This window comes from Centruroides sculpturatus, unplaced genomic scaffold, assembly GCF_000671375.1.
Source record: "Centruroides sculpturatus isolate CEXI.00-Female unplaced genomic scaffold, Cexi_2.0 scaffold389, whole genome shotgun sequence".
Classification (NCBI taxonomy): Eukaryota; Metazoa; Arthropoda; class Arachnida; order Scorpiones; family Buthidae; genus Centruroides; species Centruroides sculpturatus.
The window spans coordinates 1-20,092 of NW_019384624.1; the positions used below are offsets into that span (position 1 = coordinate 1).

A 20,092-nucleotide genomic window follows, 5' to 3' on the forward strand; every position below is an offset into this window, starting at 1 on the left:
AAATGGCTGGATGAATAGGAGTCAAAAGTTATCTTTTCTTAAAAACAGCTTTTTTGGGGGGGGTCAAAGGGTGAAGGTCGATGGATTGTCAAAGTGGCTTCGTTGCAAATTGATATCTTGTACTCATATTAGCTTCGACAATGAGCGATGTTGAAGATGATCCGAAGTGGGCACGATACTTGTAGCCAGCATTGTTTAGGTCTTCAATTTTACTTTCCTCTTGGATGTAATTAAACTAAGATGATGCCACGATCCTTCTAGTGTTTGTATAAACTATATTTTTTTTTTATGAAAACCGAATCTGTGCACTTGTAATTTTGGCTCCTATTGATTGTGCCATTTCCATTGTTTTGAATGGAGCATAATCTGCAACTTTTAAAATGTTTGTTTTAGGTTCGTGGACTTTACAGAGGTGTTTCCTCTCCGATGGCCGGCATTGCTTTTATCAATGCTATAGTATTCGGGGTATACGGCAATGTCCAGAGGCGTTTTGTAGACGAAAATTCATTAACTAGTCACTTTGCGGCCGGTTTTACTGCGGGGGCAGTACAAAGTTTCGTATGTAGCCCCATGGAACTTGCCAAAACAAGAATGCAACTGCAAGGAAATGGCAATTTCATTTCGAAACGCGTTGCTAACTATAGTGGACCTTTCGATTGTTTGGTAAAAATGTATAAGACAGAAGGCACTAGGGGTGTGTTTCGAGGACTGGGATGTTCCGTGTTGCGCGACTCCCCAGCTTTCGCTGTGTATTTTTCTAGTTACGAGTATCTGTGCAGGAAAATGGAAACACAGAACGGCATAAGCACACCCGTAATGTTGGCTGCTGGGGGTACCGCTGGCATTTTGTCGTGGATGGCAACGTACCCGGTTGATTTGATAAAATCAAGATTGCAAGCCGATGGAATGAACGGAGAAAGAAAATATAAGGGCATAATCGATTGCTCGTTGAAGAGTTATCGCGACGAAGGCCTTAAGGTCTTCACAAGAGGACTGGGATCTACCATTATAAGGGCATTTCCTACTAATGCGGCAACTTTTACTGTTGTTACCTGGATATTCAGGTTATGCAACAGTCAAGACTCGTTTGATTTGAGGAGAGAAAAACACACCACTGGTATCTTAGAGAAGGACATACAAAGAATTGCCGCGTGTGTAGATACATTCGTATAATTCTGTATCTTTCTCAGGAAAGTTAGTTCAAATTAACGGGAACATTCCATAATGGAATTATGATATATATGCACGTGCAATAATTATAATATATAATATACATTTGTTACAAATATATACAATTATATTGTGTAATAGAGTTGCATAGAATCTCTCGAGCATTATCTTATATGTTATCCAGTTTATTTTAAAACACATTAAGCAATTCTCGTATACGGATGTAATATTTTATTATGAATTAAACAGTTTATCAAAATCAATATGGTATCTAATCTGTGTTTAAATTTATCCAAATTTACGTATACTACAGCACGTGAATGTAAACATTTACAAATTACAGATTATCTGAGATACAATGGTTTAATTTTGGATATTTTTATGTAATTTCTACAAGATTTATAACCGTTGTTGCGTAAGACATTTGCTTTAAAGCCCTCTCACGTCATGAATTAACTATCAGTTATGTATTATGTACCGTGGCATTTAATAAGATCACTCCCCCTGTCCCGAAATCGATAAAATCGCTGAATGTTGTTGTTGGTTGCGTATTCGCGCCTAGTTAACTGGCCAGTCACGTGTTTTCCGGTTTTTTTCGCGTGTCTAATTCCTCCTGTTTCTCCATGGAAGATCCTCGGCAAATCGTGTTGCCATATACAAACAGCAACGACTTAACTACCAAGGCCCGGATTCACAAATACCTCGTATCGTAAGTTACGACGAAATTCATCGTAAATTACCACATGCAAAAAGTCTCGTATTTACAAAGCACGTCGTAAGCTTTACGATATTGTAAAAAGTCTCGTAACTACTACGATATTTAAGAGCTTTCATAAGTCTTAGTTTCTCGTAACTTACGACATAATATCTCTTCAATGTCGTATCTTACGATACGTTCGCGAATCGACCCAAGCTGTCCCGTTGCAGGCACGATAGAATCTATAATAGGCCTTATGAGCTATAAATTGCGCAGTATATTGTTTTAAGGCATTAATCCTCGATTGGCATTTAAAGGGATGGTCGAATTGTTGAGTAACTTGTGGTAAAATTCTAAATTCTATCTGTAAAATTACTGCTAGTGTATAATCGAACCTCCAAACGACGGCCATTTCTTATGTTCCTGTCAGCGGCCGCCGTTCGGAGGTTCCACTGTGTAAAATTTGTTATTAATTAAAGAAGTTGCAAACATTGATATCAACCTATTTAAGATTAAAATATAAGTAATTAAGATATTTGTAATCGTATTAAAGTTTAGAAATCTTAAGTAAAAACTGATTTCTAAACTTTAATATAATAAACAGATTGTGAAATTAATAAATTTGTAAGTATTAGTGAAATATACAAGGTTATTGAAAAGATTTACATTATTTCGCAATTGTCTTATACAAATTATATTAAAGATACGTATCAGATAACCTGTGGTACCCTTGAAATGGTCGTTGTTTGGAGGTTACTTTGTATGTATTTTTGTTCCTTTTTTTAATATACTTTGCTGAAAAAAATGGCCATTGTTTGGAGGTTCGGTATATAATTAAAAATTCGAAATTTCTAATGAATGCTGTGGTACCACACATCTGTGTCTGCTTACTATAAGTACAGGTTGTTATATATGTGAAGAAAACACGGAAAACTCTACGCGGCCAGCCCGAATGAGGTACGAACCCGTTTCATCCACTCAGCCGCTGGTGGGCTAATGGGCAAATTTTTATGAAATGAAATTGTTTCAATTATTGCACTCCGTAGAAAGATGCTGACGTAGCCGGCTAATCGAGATGAGCCTCTCCGGAAGATCGGGCTCAGAACTTTAGAATTTTTCAAGGATAATTGTCCCGGATATGTTGGGCCCTTTCCTCGCTATCTTGGACAGGATTTGCTAACAATACTATGACGCAACCATGATCAAGACGCGTCGGTTTTGAGGATCCAAATTCGAACCTGGTACGGTTTAGAAATTTGTAGGGATAGGTTGACCCGGCTGTGATAAGTCCTGTTTCTCAATAACAGGTTGCCCCATCGTAAACCTGGTTGAAGCCTCCACAATGGGCATTGCTATTCAAAATACATGCAACTTGGGGTTTGTATACTTATGAGTTGAAATTCTATTCAAACAGATTGTTGTTATTTGTGAAAATTCATTGTGAAAAAGCCCACCAGTTGTCGAGTGGATAAAACCAATGAACACTGGTAGTTGGTCGCGGATTCGCTCTTCTCTGACATGGCTTTCGTCACGTTTTTAACACCCGATCAGGGGGCCAATTTTTCATAGAAAGTTCTCTCTGGAAGCATCCCCCTCGGCAGATCGCCCACATGTCGCGTTGCCGTATACAAATAAACCAAACCATTATGAACAATTGTTGTTGCATTCAAGAAAGTAATGAATATTAAATGACTGTAGTTTTATAAACCAAATTTAAAGTTTTCACAACAAAACTTTTTAGTAAGTAGATTGTAATTAACTTTCTTAATTTTTATTTGGAATATTATAAATGCAGTAAATTAATTCAGTTAAAACAATTATTACGAAATTAAACGGCAATAATAAATATTAATTTCTTCTATTTATTCAAACAGAAAATATAAAAATGTAAGAATTTGCGGATTCGCGACACGAAATTAAGATCGATCACTGCAATTTATTTGCAGTAAAACCGGCGTAAACCGAAATCGCATGGTATTGAATATTTTTCGTCTTGGACAAGTTTCCCGTATATAATCAAAGGAAGAACACTTGTTCAAAATTCTTCAAACACTTGGACATCTGTCTAGGGGGTAAATGTCTTCCGGAAAGTTATTTTAACGGTAATTGGCCCCTATTCAATCGTTACAGACATAAAGAAAACCCTGAAAACACGTAACAAGGCGCGAACTCAAGACTTGAACACCCAGTGTTCGGGAATGGAACCGCTTGGCCACTGGTGGACTGCTTTAATTCGGGCCGTGGTTCAAAATTCTAATGCGTGCCCCTTTACGCTCTACCCCAAAGAAGAGACTTGCATGATTGCATTCCACAAAAACCTTTAGCGTTTAACTAAGGAAAAGAATCACCCGAACCCATTGTTTTTAACCTGGGTTCAGGTTCGTCCATAAACCATGTGTCTTGTTTTAGTTAAAGTTTAAATCCTTTCCCTCCCTTTGGTGGTCAAGTATGGCCCATCCCAAAAAACCAGGTGGAAATTTTAAGACCCCTTTTCTGGAAAAAGTTACGATATGCCATAGAAACAAAAGTGCATTGGGGAAATAGAGTTTAGCAATACAAGCTACACTTGAATGATATTTTTAATGCCCACAAGTTACACTTATTTTCATATTGACTCTAACGTGCCTTCTATTCGAACTATAGCTGTTCTGATATTCAAAGTTGAGATTGTTTTCCATTTTCATCTTTGGAATCTTGTTGCCAGAATTGATGTAAGGCATTTCCTCATAAGTAAAAATGGCGCAATTGGACGATCATTTTGTGGAGCATTTTAAAATGAAGAGAAGTAAAATTGGTTACATAATTTAATTAATAGTTTCCTAAATTAATAACAGGATAGTGTTAAAAATTTAGGTTATACTGTAATTATAAGATGAAACAAATACCTTTTTTTTTCAAATTTTTTGCAGAGATTCTGATAAATCGTGATCATATCTCTCCGTCTCCTCGAACTTTAATCACCAAAATTTAATGGCGTCAATGCCTGTTATATACAAGTTTACCATGCCAAATTTAGCTTCTTAATCTTTTCCCCATCCTAAGATATTAAATGAAGCACCCACATTACATATACACGGAATTTTCTCCTTTTTACTTTCTTGAGTTCTGGAGATTTGCGAAAAAAAACCCTAATTAATACGATTTCAATACTTTCTTGTGTCGTAAATACAGTAGACCCCTCCCCATAATACTGTAGATAATTCCGTGTTATATGAATTCCATGTTGTACGAGTTACTTAGATTTTACAAATACGTGATCCGTTCACAGCCCGGCACACGTATTTGTAAAATCTAAGTGACTGGTACAACATGGAATTCATATAACATGGAAGTATCTACAGTGTTATAGGGGGGTCGACTGTACTGAAGCCCATAACATCAACTGGCCTCCTCCAAATCTGGGATGCCTTCTCAAACATGAAGATACCTACCGCGCACTCATCCAGCTCGCTGATATGTATTTTAAAAGGACATCTGTGCCATCATTCAATTGACCGTCTGCTGTTCAGCTTCTGCCAATTACAATCTGTTAATCGGTAAGCTGTATCATGTATTATATACTTTGCAATTGTTGTATCTCTTCACAGCAAATCTGTACTTGTATAACGTGCATTGTTTTAAATATTAATGCATCTGTAATTGATTTATTCACTCTAGCATATGACACCTTGATGTAGTGTTGGTACTTTGGTTTTATGCACTTCATTTCTTCACATTGTATCACATATTTTATTATTTTTGCATTAGTAATTCAGCAATCAATTAATTGTATATTTTATAACACACATACTAACTCCTGTACCCATTCCAGCTGTGCTGGCATCTGTTCAATGCACTTTGTATATTGCTATTATTCATATTGTCTATCCTATGTTCTGCATTTTGTGTTTCTTCACAGCAACTCTGTATTGTATAACATAGCCTGTATTCAAAAGTTTAAGTATCTGTAATTTGTTCACTGAATATTGTAAAAATTAAGTATTTGAAACTGTTGTTATCTTGCGCGCACAACACCTTGCTGTGCTGTGCTTTATGTTGTTATATTCCAGCAATTTGTTTCCTTTCTTTTTTAACCTTGTATTATAATTGAAATCTAACAGGTGTAATCACGTAACTCTAAATTTCGTAGCTTTACATGATATATTTTTAAAATGAAATCAATTAAAAATACGACCAAAAATTGCAGCCAGGCATTGTGACGATGTCACAATAAACAGTTGCTCGTATTATATTACGTTATATTTACTCGTTATTCAAGAATTAAAAAGAAAAAAATAAATAAAGTACAGAACAAACGTAAACAATCAATTGTTATATAATAATAATATAATAGCCAAATGACATATAAATATATATTTTATAACAGTTTACATAATGAATTTATTGACTAGAATAATTTCGATATCGATTATCGCCATGGACGATCGATATCTCTATGGATACAAATAGTATCGTCGTCTGTCGAATTAATCGAATAATAATTACATTTCAATCCTAATAATAAATTCCGACGGTCGAAACTATTTTTAATTTAAAATAATTTCGTTTAATAAATACGTATTATTAACGATTTAAATAAATAAATTTATTTAAATTTGTGAATGTTTTTACCTGTCAGATGGCGCTGAGTATGCGATTCATAGGTGGGTGGCCTTCGTCTGGTTTTTCTCTTTTATATCGTCTGTCTGCCGTTTACCGGTAAACGGAAGAAGATGGGTGCTCGAGTGTCACGGACTGATTTTGAATGGGTTTATACAGACGAACCTCATGCAACTAGAAGGAAAGAAATCTTAAGTATGTTATGTTTAGTTTAAATTATAAATATAATTTGAAATTTAACTGTTTTAGAATTATGACGTTATTCTAGATGATGACACAAATCGATGACGATTTAATTGGTTTGTTTTAAACTTAAATTATCTTCGGGAACGTTAAAGATCTTAGCAGACATTCTTAACAAGTCATAAAGCATTTACTATTATCGTTTGAACTTGAAAGAATTGTCATCAACATGCAGTTTAATCGAAATATTTCTTTACACGTTTTGTCGTGAGTCGTGTATTTTAATAGGAAGGATCTTTATAAAGCTGCATGTTATGTTGCACTCTGTATAACTCTTTAGCTGGCTTATGCAGAGCGTAATGGGAGACGGACCGGTTGGCCGAATCCGTGTCGACTTTGCATTGCACGGTACCGGAGTCCGACCGACGTCGGAGTCCAAAAAAGTGAGAAGTGGCGTCGTCGATACGGATCCTTTCTTCGCTACGTATCCGAGATCCCCGACTAACGCGACGTCGGCTACAGACGGAGTTGTTGAGTATTTTTCTGCCAAACGCCCTCTAAGGTAGCACTCTTTTGGAATGTGTTGTGGTGTTTTGGCATCACGTTTGATAGTGTCTTTTGTTTATGCTATCTATTGCTATCCAGAACTGACCGATGAGGCTTTTTGTTTTGACACGACATCGCTTGTCGTTTGGCAGATCCGGGTTGCTACGTAACTGCTACCGATTTGCTCGGTTACAACTGTTGAGTCTGTTAAATGCAGCTGTTGGGAACACATATGTGGCTTTTCGTGGTGGATGTCCTTTCTGGGTGACCGTCTGTCGTAGATACCGTTTGGCTAGCTCGGGAGGGAAAATCTCGCAGGTGTAACTTGTGAGTTTGCCTAAGTCGATGTGGATTCTGCCGAACTACTCCGTCCCTGTTTGCCTTACAGCTTTAAAAGATCTTTCTGATTAAAATATATCTGTAGCAGAAGGTATGTCGGCTACATTCAGCATACAAACTTAGCCTTGTAATAATGTAAATTGATCAAACATTATATTGAAAATTACAAGCAAATATATTGTAAGGAATATACTGTTTGTTTTTAATTATTAGTTAATTTCTCTGTAAAGGGAAGAGAAAATTGTATCAAAATGCAATTTTTCTATGAATATACTATTTTATATTCTATGAGGTCATACTAGAACTTGTAAAAGATTATAGGTTTCTTGTCTCTGATTGAACGCAATGTGTCCTTTAAATAATTGTTTAAGTTAAAAAGTATATATTAAAAATGCTTGTTACTGTATGCATGTAAAATGAGATGTAACAAGCAATTACTTAATGTGCTCTCGTCACAATGCTAAACTGCAGTTTTTAATCATATTTTAATTTAAAAAGCACATGACTTTTGATCCAAACTGGAAGTTCATATATAGTTAGTTGGGCCTCTGGCCCCTAAGCTTTTCATATCTGGTCTCGATTTCATCTATCTAACTCCGTTCTTGAGATGAAGGATGGATGGATGGACAACAGTGGAAATCTATAGGTCTGCAATTTGAAAATTGCAGCCCAATAATTTACTGTTTATATGTATATATACTCTTTGGTATCAACCTGTGTTTACATTGGGGGTTTGGACTAGTAACAATAAAAAATTTTTCATTGGTTTTGAGTGAATATAAAAATTACTGTACCTGTTATATACAGTGTACTTTTTTTACTCCTAATTTTTGTAGTATGATATAAATAAAAATTATATATCCCAGATAATTTTCTAGAACAAAAATATATGTATATGGACAATTTATCAATACAAGAAATATATATAATTCATGTTTCCAGTATTATTTCATTCATTTTCTGTGAACTTTACCGTTGATTTGAGATTTTATATTTAATTCATAAATTTCCAGTTACGAGTTAGATTCATATTAATCAAATCAGCTTAAGATCTTAGCATAACTGTCTATTGTGAAGCAAAATCTATAATTTGATTGATTAAAAGTTAGCATAAACTAAATCTGAAAATCCCAAAATTTGATTTATGATTTATATTTTAATTTGTAGTGTGTGTGTGTGTGTGTGTGTGTTTGTATTTATTGATACATACAGATTGTTCAGAACCTTTCCGGGAAATTACGTGTAAAGAATGTGATGACAGACAAAGAGGAGAAGGGGGAAAGAAGACAGGAAGGGAAGACAAGAAATAATTTTGCAAAAAGTATTAATATAAAAATATATATATTCGTCCTAGGCAAACAGGTGAAGAAGTGGCCCAAAGTATGGGTCGGTTCATAACAAAGATATTTTTAAGGCTTTCCCTGTTATAATAGATGATTGTATTTTTATCCGTTGAGCAGATTTTGTTAATCCGACTGATGTAGTCCGTATTTATCGAAAAATTAAAGTTTAAGGGGGTTGATGAAAAAATTTTTGTTAAAAGGGATCGATAACATGGTTGAATAGATAATATCACATAAATAATGCAGTTAAATTAACAAATACTGTTTTATTTTTTCTAACAGCTGTTTATCACTGTAAAAACTGTTTATTTTGTGGCTTTCTATTAAAATAGAATTAGGAGTATAGTAATATTTAGTTTAGTTTAAAAAAAAATGCTAAAATCAACTTTTGAGTTATTGAAATACAAGATATGTTCAATCTAGATATTTCAGTATAATTTTTTTAAGTATAAAAGTAGCTGTTGAATTTTAAACTGGAATATAAAATTTGCACGAGTCACGTCTTTAATATTGGATCAGTTTTTAATAATTAACAAAGTGTATTAAAATTTATAAACCTATCCATCGACCAAAGCCTAATATTATCGGGCTAGAAACGGCTATAATACTAATATTCGGCTTTGGTTGATGGATAGCTTTAATCGTATCGGGTATAGTAAAGATGTTTGATTAATTTATAAGCCATCTACAAAATTGAAATGAACTCAATAATTTTAAAGTTTTTTTTTTGGAAAAAAAAAATTAAAAATCACTAAAGTTGTTAAAATTTTCATCAATTTATCAATGTTCTTGACCATGTCTTTCCAGAAATTTTTTCCCCTCATCTACGTCTAAAAGCTTTATCTATTCCTTTCCTCCCCTTTAAAATGCACATTTCCAGTTTATTAATGAAATATATTTATTTAACAAAATATTTTTATGCAGATTATAATGATATAATCAAATAAAATTTTCTGTTTTACAGTGTTGTCAGATCTTATAATCCTAATCTTTTTAGTTTCCTGTCATATTACTTGATGACACATACATAAAAAATGCCTGATTGAAAAATCTTATGTAGTATGCAACAACTCTGTGATGGTCAACTTGGTAACAAAAATTATTTTGAGAATAATACTCAGAATACTTTTAATCCATCATCATCAAGAGCGGAGATATTCTAGATTATGGAATTTTATGGACTTAAAATTTCAAACATTATTAGCTTCATCTTATTATCCAATAATAATTTGTCATGTTTATTAATTTATCAAATTATTTTTCCTGGATATAAATAATACTAACCACAACATTTATTAAAAAACAAAAAAAAAGGGTGTGCAGTAAAATTGACTACATAAGTATGGAAACAAAACCTGAAATGTCTGAATTTTCTAATAGAAAATAGTTTCCTCATCAGTTTGTATTAACTAAAAGTATAATTTTTAAGTATATTAATACAAGGTAAAGATGTACTTAAAACTATGCTTAATTAAAGCTATAAAATATAAAGATGAACGTGCCCCTATAACTGTTTGAGCAGTAAGCATCATCAATATAGACAGGTGTAATAAATCTTTATAACATTGCAGGTGGTGTGACATACAGGGTGCTGATACAAAACAGTTAAGTAAGCTCAATAATTGGTTTACAATTATGAACTAATGTTATACAGATGGATTATATACATATCGAAAGCAGTAGGACAACAGAGTTGCAGGTGCAGGGAGCGGTTATAAAGGCAGTGTGTTATAGTCCACATCTGGTACCCAAGTGGTAACATATGATACAATTACAAGTTTGTAAAACAGTTGTATAAACTTGTAATTTTTATCAATAATCTGTATTGGAAACAAATGGGTGAAGTTCTCTAGTTGAAGATAAATATTTACTTCAGAATGTTGAAAATCACTGATAGGTACAGATTTTTAATTTCTCAAAATTGTAATTTTTGTAAATATATTCAAATAGAGAAGGTAAATTTTCATTTTACATAAGATATTTCTTCAAATTTTATATACTAAAAATACAAAAGTGCAAAATTAAAATTTGAAGAGAGTATCTTGGGAACCCATCATACGTGAACTTGCCGCATGCAGTTTCAGGTTTACACAACTGGTAATTCAAAAGGAAAAAATACATAATGTTTTCTTAATTATGCACTATATCTATACCATTTAATGTGTATAATGTTTCATTGCATTATCATCTGGGAAATTGTAACTAACTCATTTTTCTTTTACACTTGACACTAGGACTTTCATCAGTCTTTCAGTTCTTACTTGTAACAAGTCATGCATATGGTTATGGCATTTAAAACTTTGCGAAAAGTCTATTTTGTAAAATTGGTCAAATCCCAAAATGTAACTATCCATAGGGTATTAAATAAATTAAAAACATCAAGAAATCATTCAAAATAACAAAAATTAGTTACTATATTAAATTATTAATGAAATGTAATAATTTCATATGAATGTTAAATATTAAAGCCAAACAATTACTTGATTATATCGGGTTATATCATTATATCACTATTACTGTTATTAAGTAAATGCTATTATATCACACTATATTACTACTACTATTAAATGCTTTAATTAAAAATAGTAGTAGTAATATAGTCCAATATAATCTGACAATTGTTTGGCTTTAATATACAACTATTGGGTTTAAATGTTTATATTTGCATCTTAAATATTAAATTAAATTACAAGAAAAGTTATCATTTATGAAATAAATTTTACATAAATGATTTTATTAATTTCTGTCACCAGATCTAGCCATTGCCAAGTCGACCATGTCCAGTTATACCATTAAGTTAAATCAAGAATTAGTAAAATTGTCATATGTTGTAAGATCTATAAATATCTACTGATCTGTCTTGTTTCTAATTATAGAATAAACTGAGATTGCATTATAGAATGTTCAATTTTCTTAACTGTAGCTTAGTAGACATCAGATAATGATTTTATGCTAATAGATATATTTTAAGACCTTTTTCCTATCTTAATATTTATTTGATTATTAAGTCATTTATATAAATAATTTATTATCTGCCTTTTTTGAAAGTTATGATATTACGTTTAGAGGATATATGTACATACTGTTTTTTTGTATAAAAATTCTGTCTTGAAGTATTAATAATAATTTATAATATTTCCATACTTGACATAATTGCTTTTTTAAATCCTTTATTAAGACCCATTGTTCTAATACAAGAGATGCTATTAGGAAAGGTCTATACATGGAGATATTTTTAAAATAAATGTATGTTAGATAATTTGAGTATTTTTTAATTAATTAAACATTCTTTGGCTATAATTTTGAGCCATTCTCAGTTTACAATTGTTTAGATTTAGTTGTAAGCTGAGGATGGCTTGAAATAGGACTGAAGAAATTGAGTTTTCCTTAGAGTGAATGTAATTTTTTTTTGTTTTTGTTCATAGTGAAAGTTTTGTCATCTTTGAGAGGTTTTGTTGCCATAATAAACTTCCATTATTAAAACAGATGCTTCTTGTTTTTGTACAGAAAAAATTTGCAGTTACATATAAATAACTCTAGGAAATACAAACAAAGCATGCCTAAATCTATATGCTGTTAATTTAACAAAGCACACTGATGCATGATTGCTTCTTGAAGGTTGCAGGCATTTTTATAATTTTAGCCAGGATTATGACAAAACTGCATGAAACTATTGGCTGACTTCAAATTGCTTTTTGTAGATAGATGAGAATCACAAATTCAATATTAACTTTAATAACTTTTAAACATCACATATTATGAAAGAAATTAATGTACGCATTACCATTTTTTAAGCGTAGTAGTCCCAGTTATCTAAATTTATGTGGACAAAATCTTTTTAAAAATCATGTTATGAGAAATATTTGAAAAAGTCTTTGAAATAGCAAGATAAAGAAATAACAACTAATTTTTATAGGTTTACATATTTAAAACTAATGATAAAATAAAAAAAATCTAGCAAGGAATTGCATAACTGGCTATTATGAAATTGTATTTTAAAAATCACTTTTAAATTATTAATTATAGTAAATAAAATTGTGTGGGGCACCACAAATAATTTCGAAACTTTCTTATAAAAACTTTGCTATTTTATAATAATTAAAAATATATAAAGGATTTAATTTTAAAGGTAGAGATGAGTTTTACAAAGATCTGCAAATGCTAACAAAAAGTAAAATCTTTATTAAGTCCAACCCCACATGGGATATGACACATGACCATCTTCTATTTTCCCTCTCCCTTGACTTTTCATCATCAAAATTTATTAGCATCAATGGCCCTCATACACAAGTTATTGTGCCAAATTTCATTTCTTAATCTTCACCCCATCCTGAGATATTAAATAAAATGGATGCTTCCCCACACATGCACACAATTTTTTTTGACTTTTTTGGGTTCAGAAATCTCAAAATGTAGAGATTTGCAAAAAAAGTGCTGAGGTCAAATTTGACACAATTCCAATACTTTCCTATGTTACATATACATAATAACTGGGAAAGTAAAAGGAAATAATAATTTACAAAGCCACATTCCACCTAAATACAATCCAGAATTATCAATATGAGCAAACCTGCAAATGTGTTATAAGGAAGCTGTACTTTTGTTTACATTATATAGATACATGAAGATACATACTCTGCAATTTACGCTCCATTCTCTCTAAAACGAGTCTGTACATCACAAAGTTTTATTCTGAAGATAAATTCAGAAAAGTGATTTTCTGCATCTTGACCTAATTGGTTTATGGAAAGCTGTTGTAAAACAAAGTCCTATTTTCATAAATAGAGATTAATGTGTAGTTTTAACTGTAGTATCAGATAAAGCTGACCAATATGCACTTAAATACACCATTACTTATTGCAAGACTATTGTTGAATTTGGCAATACAAATAAATTGTTACAAAAACAACTTAGTTACTTATGACTAACGAACAGACTTATTACACACCCAGCCTATTTAATTAACTTAATCCAAAATGCATTTTAGCCTTACTGGCCCTTATCAATTGGATGACATAAAAAAGCAATGTCTATGATGACAATTGCCAATGTTAGTCACCATAGTCGCCTGTTTTTTTGTATTTCATCCAATTGGTAAGGGCCAGTAAGGCTAAAATGCATTTTGGATTAAGTTAATTAAATAGGCTGGGTGTGTAATAAGTCTGTTCATTAGTCATAAGTAACTAAGTTGTTTTTGTAACAATTTATTTGTATTGCCAAATTCAACAATAGTCTTGCAATAAGTAATGGTGTATTTAAGTGCATATTGGTCAGCTTTATCTGATACTACAGTTAAAACTACACATTAATCTCTATTTATGAAAATAGGACTTTGTTTTACAACAGCTTTCCATAAACCAATTAGGTCAAGATGCAGAAAATCACTTTTCTGAATTTATCTTCAGAATAAAACTTTGTGATGTACAGACTCGTTTTAGAGAGAATGGAGCGTAAATTGCAGAGTATGTATCTTCATGTATCTATATAATGTAAACAAAAGTACAGCTTCCTTATAACACATTTGCAGGTTTGCTCATATTGATAATTCTGGATTGTATTTAGGTGGAATGTGGCTTTGTAAATTATTATTTCCTTTTACTTTCCCAGTTATTATGTATATGTAACATAGGAAAGTATTGGAATTGTGTCAAATTTGACCTCAGCACTTTTTTTGCAAATCTCTACATTTTGAGATTTCTGAACCCAAAAAAGTAAAAAAAAATTGTGTGCATGTGTGGGGAAGCATCCATTTTATTTAATATCTCAGGATGGGGTGAAGATTAAGAAATGAAATTTGGCACAATAACTTGTGTATGAGGGCCATTGATGCTAATAAATTTTGATGATGAAAAGTCAAGGGAGAGGGAAAATAGAGGATGGTCATGTGTCATATCCCATGTATATACATAAGAATAATTTTCAANTATGATTTATACCATAATCTTAAGTTTTTAATTTAGTAACTGTATTAGTTGTCAGAATTATTTTGGTTTTAACATAGTTTTTGTGGATTTCATTACTACATATTGTCAAATTTGTCTAATTATTAACATATCTAGTGTGTGTTGTCATCTGTTTTATGTAATTGTATTGTAATATGTAAGTTCAGGTTAGTCCACTAAAAAAAAAAAGCTGGAACATGATTCTGCAAACTGAGTGGACATATTCTCCGTTTACATAAGATAATTTTTTGTAATGAGGCACCAAAGATTTTATATTAATTTAGTGGAAAATTGTCTTAGTGTTAAAATTCAATAAATAGGGAAAACAACTTAAAATTGAAGAGTAAAAGATTTTACTATGTTTTTCCCATTTATTTTGAACTTTATAACATTCATAAAACAGTTTTGCAACAATCTATATACAATATTACATAAATATTCGGCTTACCCATATACCCTTTGTATTTATTAATGTTCAATGATAGTAGTTTTCCATGCCAATAGAGATTATATATATTATATATATATATATAATCAGTTAAATCATTGCTGTATAATGTACTACATAAAATGTTTTTCCCCCTCAAAGTCAATGCTGTTATTAATTTATATCATAATCCATCATTAAAGGGGACGACGAGCTTTAATTCATCAAAATGTTAATAACACCGGAATCGGAAATTAATTTTAAAAACATCGTAGTAAAATCACAATGATAAATCGTACCGTTAATTCAATTATGATTTTTCTACTTCGTTTTCCGTTCATTGTCATCTGCTCTCAAATTAAGGGGGTGAAAGATGTGTATAGGCCTATATATATATATAGTTTAATGATTTCCAAACTTTCCTTCTGTTTTGAGGACATTGTTATAAAATAATCAAGATTAATATTTCCTATAATATAAAATTATATTCCATTTTTAAAATTTTATGTTAACAGGAACATCACTTTAAAAACTTCGGATGGGCACCACGACTTCCTCCTCTCCTCCTCCTCCTCCTGCATTCAATAACTTAAGTGGCAACCGATAAAGAAAACGAATTAACTCTGTCACTGAGTTACAATTAAGCTTCGGATGGTCATTCCATTATTAAACTTACAAGATTTGTTAAAAAAAAATTGTTGATGCGGTTATGGCAACGATTTTCGACACGTGTCATTTAAATGGTACCGTCGCTCGTAATTCTTTTTTCTAAATGCTATTCGAGATCGATATTTCGTCTGTGTGTAGGAATTTCTCTTGTAACTAACATTTTAATTGATACGATTTTATCTAAAAATCAATGAAAATGTTACTAAGATATCAGTTTTGAAAGGCATTTCATACCCAACGCTTCGGAAATTCTTTACGCGTGTATCTTATTGATGCTAGTTAACACAAGATTCTTATTATATACTTAAAAATGTGTCGTGTATATTCACCGAAGAACAAAACAATTTGATTTGCGTGTAAATATAAAAGACACGATTTTACAAAATTGTGACTGTACATCGAATGAGTAGTATTGAAAGCATTACCGATGACGATAATTCTATATTTATATTGTGTTTTAATATTGAAATGATCAAGCCATTTATTAAAACGAGTCACTCGTTAGAATCATTTTTGGAATGTCTTTAGTAAAATTGGGAAAACGATTCCTTTTTGTTAGTTCTCAATGTACTATACATCACGAGATCGAGAAGTTTTTAATCACGAAACTCATCTCGAATGTGTAGTCTGTAGATGTGTTATAATTACACACAATCAATGTATTATATCGAATAGCTAACTAGAGACTACACGTGTAGGGTTAGCCCATAATGCGCAATTTCGATCGATCATTTTTTTTTTAAACTATCGATCAAGAATTGAACATTATTTTCCTGGTATTGAGTCTTTGGTATTCAGGAAATAAACTAGTTTCCAGAATTTTTAGATTTTTTCATTCGAAACATGACGTCTTCATTTTAATTTAAATAAGTTATTTTTTTTTTTAATTCCCCCGACAATCAGAAAATCGTTTCGGTATGATGTGATGAAATTGTCAATTGTCTACACCCATTTGTCACTTACAAAACTAAAAACAAAACGTTATGCCAACATAAAATCGTTTAGATCCGTGGTTATTAATAGGAGTGTTTGTTTGAATATAGATTTCCAATAATCGATTAAAATCCAAGAATTATATACCTCAATAAAATGGGGTTTTTTTCCGAAGTTTAACGTGGATTCCGTTCCATTTCCCCCCCTCTTTTTCATAGAAAAAAACGTTATAATATCTTCGTGGCATCCTTAATCTAGCTCCCCTCTAGTTTTGTTTTTAGCGTAAAGTCCATTTCGCATCTTTACGTAAACACAGCGAACCGTTTTATGCTTGTAATGCAGAATCCCACGGTTGCTTTTGTCGTTTTTAATATAGGGTGGCTCAAAAGTCGGTTAACCATGGTAGGCGCTTGCGAATATACGAAAAGTAAACTGAATTTTTGTTAAATCGCTGTAATTTCTATTACATTTAAGGAGGACTTTGAACAGTTCTTGTTAAGCGAGGAAGTATTTAAAGATGGCAATTTAACCTTTATAACGGTTGGCCGACTTTTGGGACACAGTGTATAAGTTTTTAACTACCTCTAGCTGTTCGTTCTTAATGATTCGTATACGTAGTTGCTAATGGCGAATATATATATATGGTAATACAAGTACTGTATACGTTACGTTCGACTACCTTCGTTCGTTCTCGTAAATTTTACACACGTAACGAATAGCTTATCTCGTTTCTAGATTAAGTAACAAGGTGTAATTGGCTTAAACGGGGAACGAAAGACGTCGACGAATAATTATTTAATTTATTTTAGAATTTTCTTTCATTATATTTGTCGTTCTTTCAAGTTTTCCTTCTATTGTATTCTTCTTCCCGATCGATATGGCTAGGCTCGCTCTGTAGTTTGCGTATTGTTCTGACAGGATACGTATTTATTAATCGATTTATGCTGTTTGTTAATAATTTTTTATGAAAAAAAAGCATAAAATGGATTTAAGTAACTTGTACAGCAAAAATGAAACTGGGTCGAAATTCAATCTATCAATTCTCACTCATTTATTAAGCCGTTTGCCTGATCTTTTTAATATACCAGTGATGATTTATACTGAAAACGATTTTATATTTATTCGGCGACAAAAAATGCTAATATATTTTTTGTAAGATTGTGCAATTATTTATTACGAAAAGGTTTACAGTAGACCCTCGCTTTTACGACTTAACTGGTCCGTGAAAATGACGTTAAGCGAAGACTCCCATTGCCCATTGTGTCGGGGATACGTTCCCGAAAACATTTATTATGTACAGTAAAACTTATGTAAATCGGAATCGCACTGTACAGAGATAAAGGGGTATTGTCTACTATTAAAATAGAAGATAACATTCTAAAAGCGGGGATACTTTTCACTTTGGTTTAGATTTTTTTCTTTCATATTCCTTAGAATTTTATTGATTTAAAAATAAAACTGCTTGCTTCTAGATGATGATTTAATGTATTTTGTGTTTGTTTATGAATTTTTCAATATAGTTTATTATTATTAAAACGTTTAGTAAGTCTTACACTGCGTATGTATTATTATTATTATTTTTTTTTTTTTAATTTACAAAGTGGACCGATTTAATTTATATTCTAGCAACAACTATACATTAGAATGCACGCTGGATAAGTTATAAAATGTTAATTTTTACGGATATAATTCCGTGTATTGACGTGCATATAGTGATAATACAGTTGTAGGTGCATGAAATTCGAAACATTTTTGCTTTGATAAACTAATACCGTACGTGAATTCATGTATAAGTATACAGGAAATATTATAAAAAAATATATATATATAACCTTATCAATAAATCTTTTGAACTCATCTTTAGTTATTAAAAAATTTCGAATATTTCTCACTTAAATTATTATTATTTTTTCTTTCCATAGGAAATGGATGTTACGTTTACTATTTTTCGGTTAGTTTTCATTCTAAATAAATAAAAAATGAAACTGTTCAGTTAAAGCAATTTAAGACTGTATTTTAATGTTTATATATATTAATATACGTACCGTGAATTACTTTAAATAATCAATTTAGTAGAACTGTGTAAAATATTCGGGTAAAAGTAACTGTTAGAGGGTTGCTAATTGCTGTAGAAGTCGTATTCATATCTTAATTATTTACAAACTCGTTCAATATACAAATTCGATACACGTTTCGTATTCAAAATTGCACATAGGAACAGTTAACCGACTTTTGGGCTACCCTTTATATGATGTAATTACATTTTAAGCTTGCATCACTGCACGAGAGATAGAGAGGTTGTTTAAATTAATGTTTTTGACCTTTTACATTCAGTAAGCAGTTTTTTCCACAACTGCTGACTGTTTTAACACGAAGTAATCATTCAGATAATCTGTAACAATGAAACTTTCACTGATATTTTTAATTTTCGAAGGTCAAATTCTGATTTTTGTATAATAAATAGGCGTGGAGATCAGAGATTTGAATGCATAGTTTATTTTTTTTTAAAGCTGTGAAACGAAATGGCATCGTTCCAATTCTTCATTTACAGTTTAAATCTGCCGGTTTGAATGTTTTTTATTAATTAAATAAGCGTTTACACGCATCCACCTCTCGATTTCATGGCGCATAACTGTTAAATGCTTCGTATTTAAGTGTTGGAAATTTTTAGGAACTTCAGTACATGACAGAACTTGAATGATCATTCAAGTTTTAATTAATGCATTTAATTGCCGCCATCATAATTTGTTTTATTTCCTAATCGGTGCCTCATCCAAGTGTTCTTGTGGGAAACGAGGAAAACGTTTTAAACTCGGTCAACGAACGAAAAACGAACAGGAATTTGGTCTTGACGTGTACAATGGTAGTGTTTTTAACCAAAAAATAAATAAATAGTCAAACAAAATTAATAAGGTAGTGGTTTTTTAGGATTTGTTGCATTTGTATTTCGTACTGGAAAGTTTGTTTCGTGGAATTTATTTACTGTATATAAAAAATAAAGCAAATGCCAAAATGATTGCATATTTAGATATGCAAAGAGATTAAATTATATATATATAAAATTATTTAACCAATATAACTAAATTTAATCTTAAAAATTTAACTGACTTGACTCATTTCTAAAGCACATTTAACTAGGCTCGCTTGTTCTAAAATGTTCTACATAAAATAATGGGTGATTGCTAATTTTCCTGTGATTTTTGTTATATAATTTCTTTATTATTCGCCTTGTATATAAATTTTA

At 31.5% G+C, this 20,092-nt stretch overlaps 2 protein-coding genes across 2 annotated transcripts in view; both read left to right on the forward strand.

Moving 5' to 3' along the window:
* Positions 1-309: 309 nt before the first annotated feature.
* Positions 310-2,151, forward strand: LOC111625586 (mitochondrial basic amino acids transporter-like). The gene has a single exon (XM_023368769.1). It carries the CDS (start codon positions 427-429, stop codon positions 1,171-1,173), a length of 747 nt encoding a protein of 248 aa, XP_023224537.1. The 5' UTR covers positions 310-426; the 3' UTR covers positions 1,174-2,151.
* A 4,336-nt stretch (positions 2,152-6,487) lies between these two features.
* The window catches only part of LOC111625553 (sphingolipid delta(4)-desaturase DES1-like), a 34,395-nt gene continuing 20,790 nt past the window's right edge, over positions 6,488-20,092 (forward strand). The window contains exon 1 of the mRNA XM_023368716.1: positions 6,488-6,661. Coding sequence (XP_023224484.1) covers positions 6,580-6,661 — 82 coding nt within the window. The 5' untranslated portion in view covers positions 6,488-6,579. The remainder of the gene's footprint in view (positions 6,662-20,092) is intronic.

Excerpts from the sequence above, each read along its gene's own strand:
- LOC111625586 (XM_023368769.1), top strand. The coding sequence starts at position 427 with ATGGCCGGCATTGCTTTTATCAATGCTATAGTATTCGGGGTATACGGC.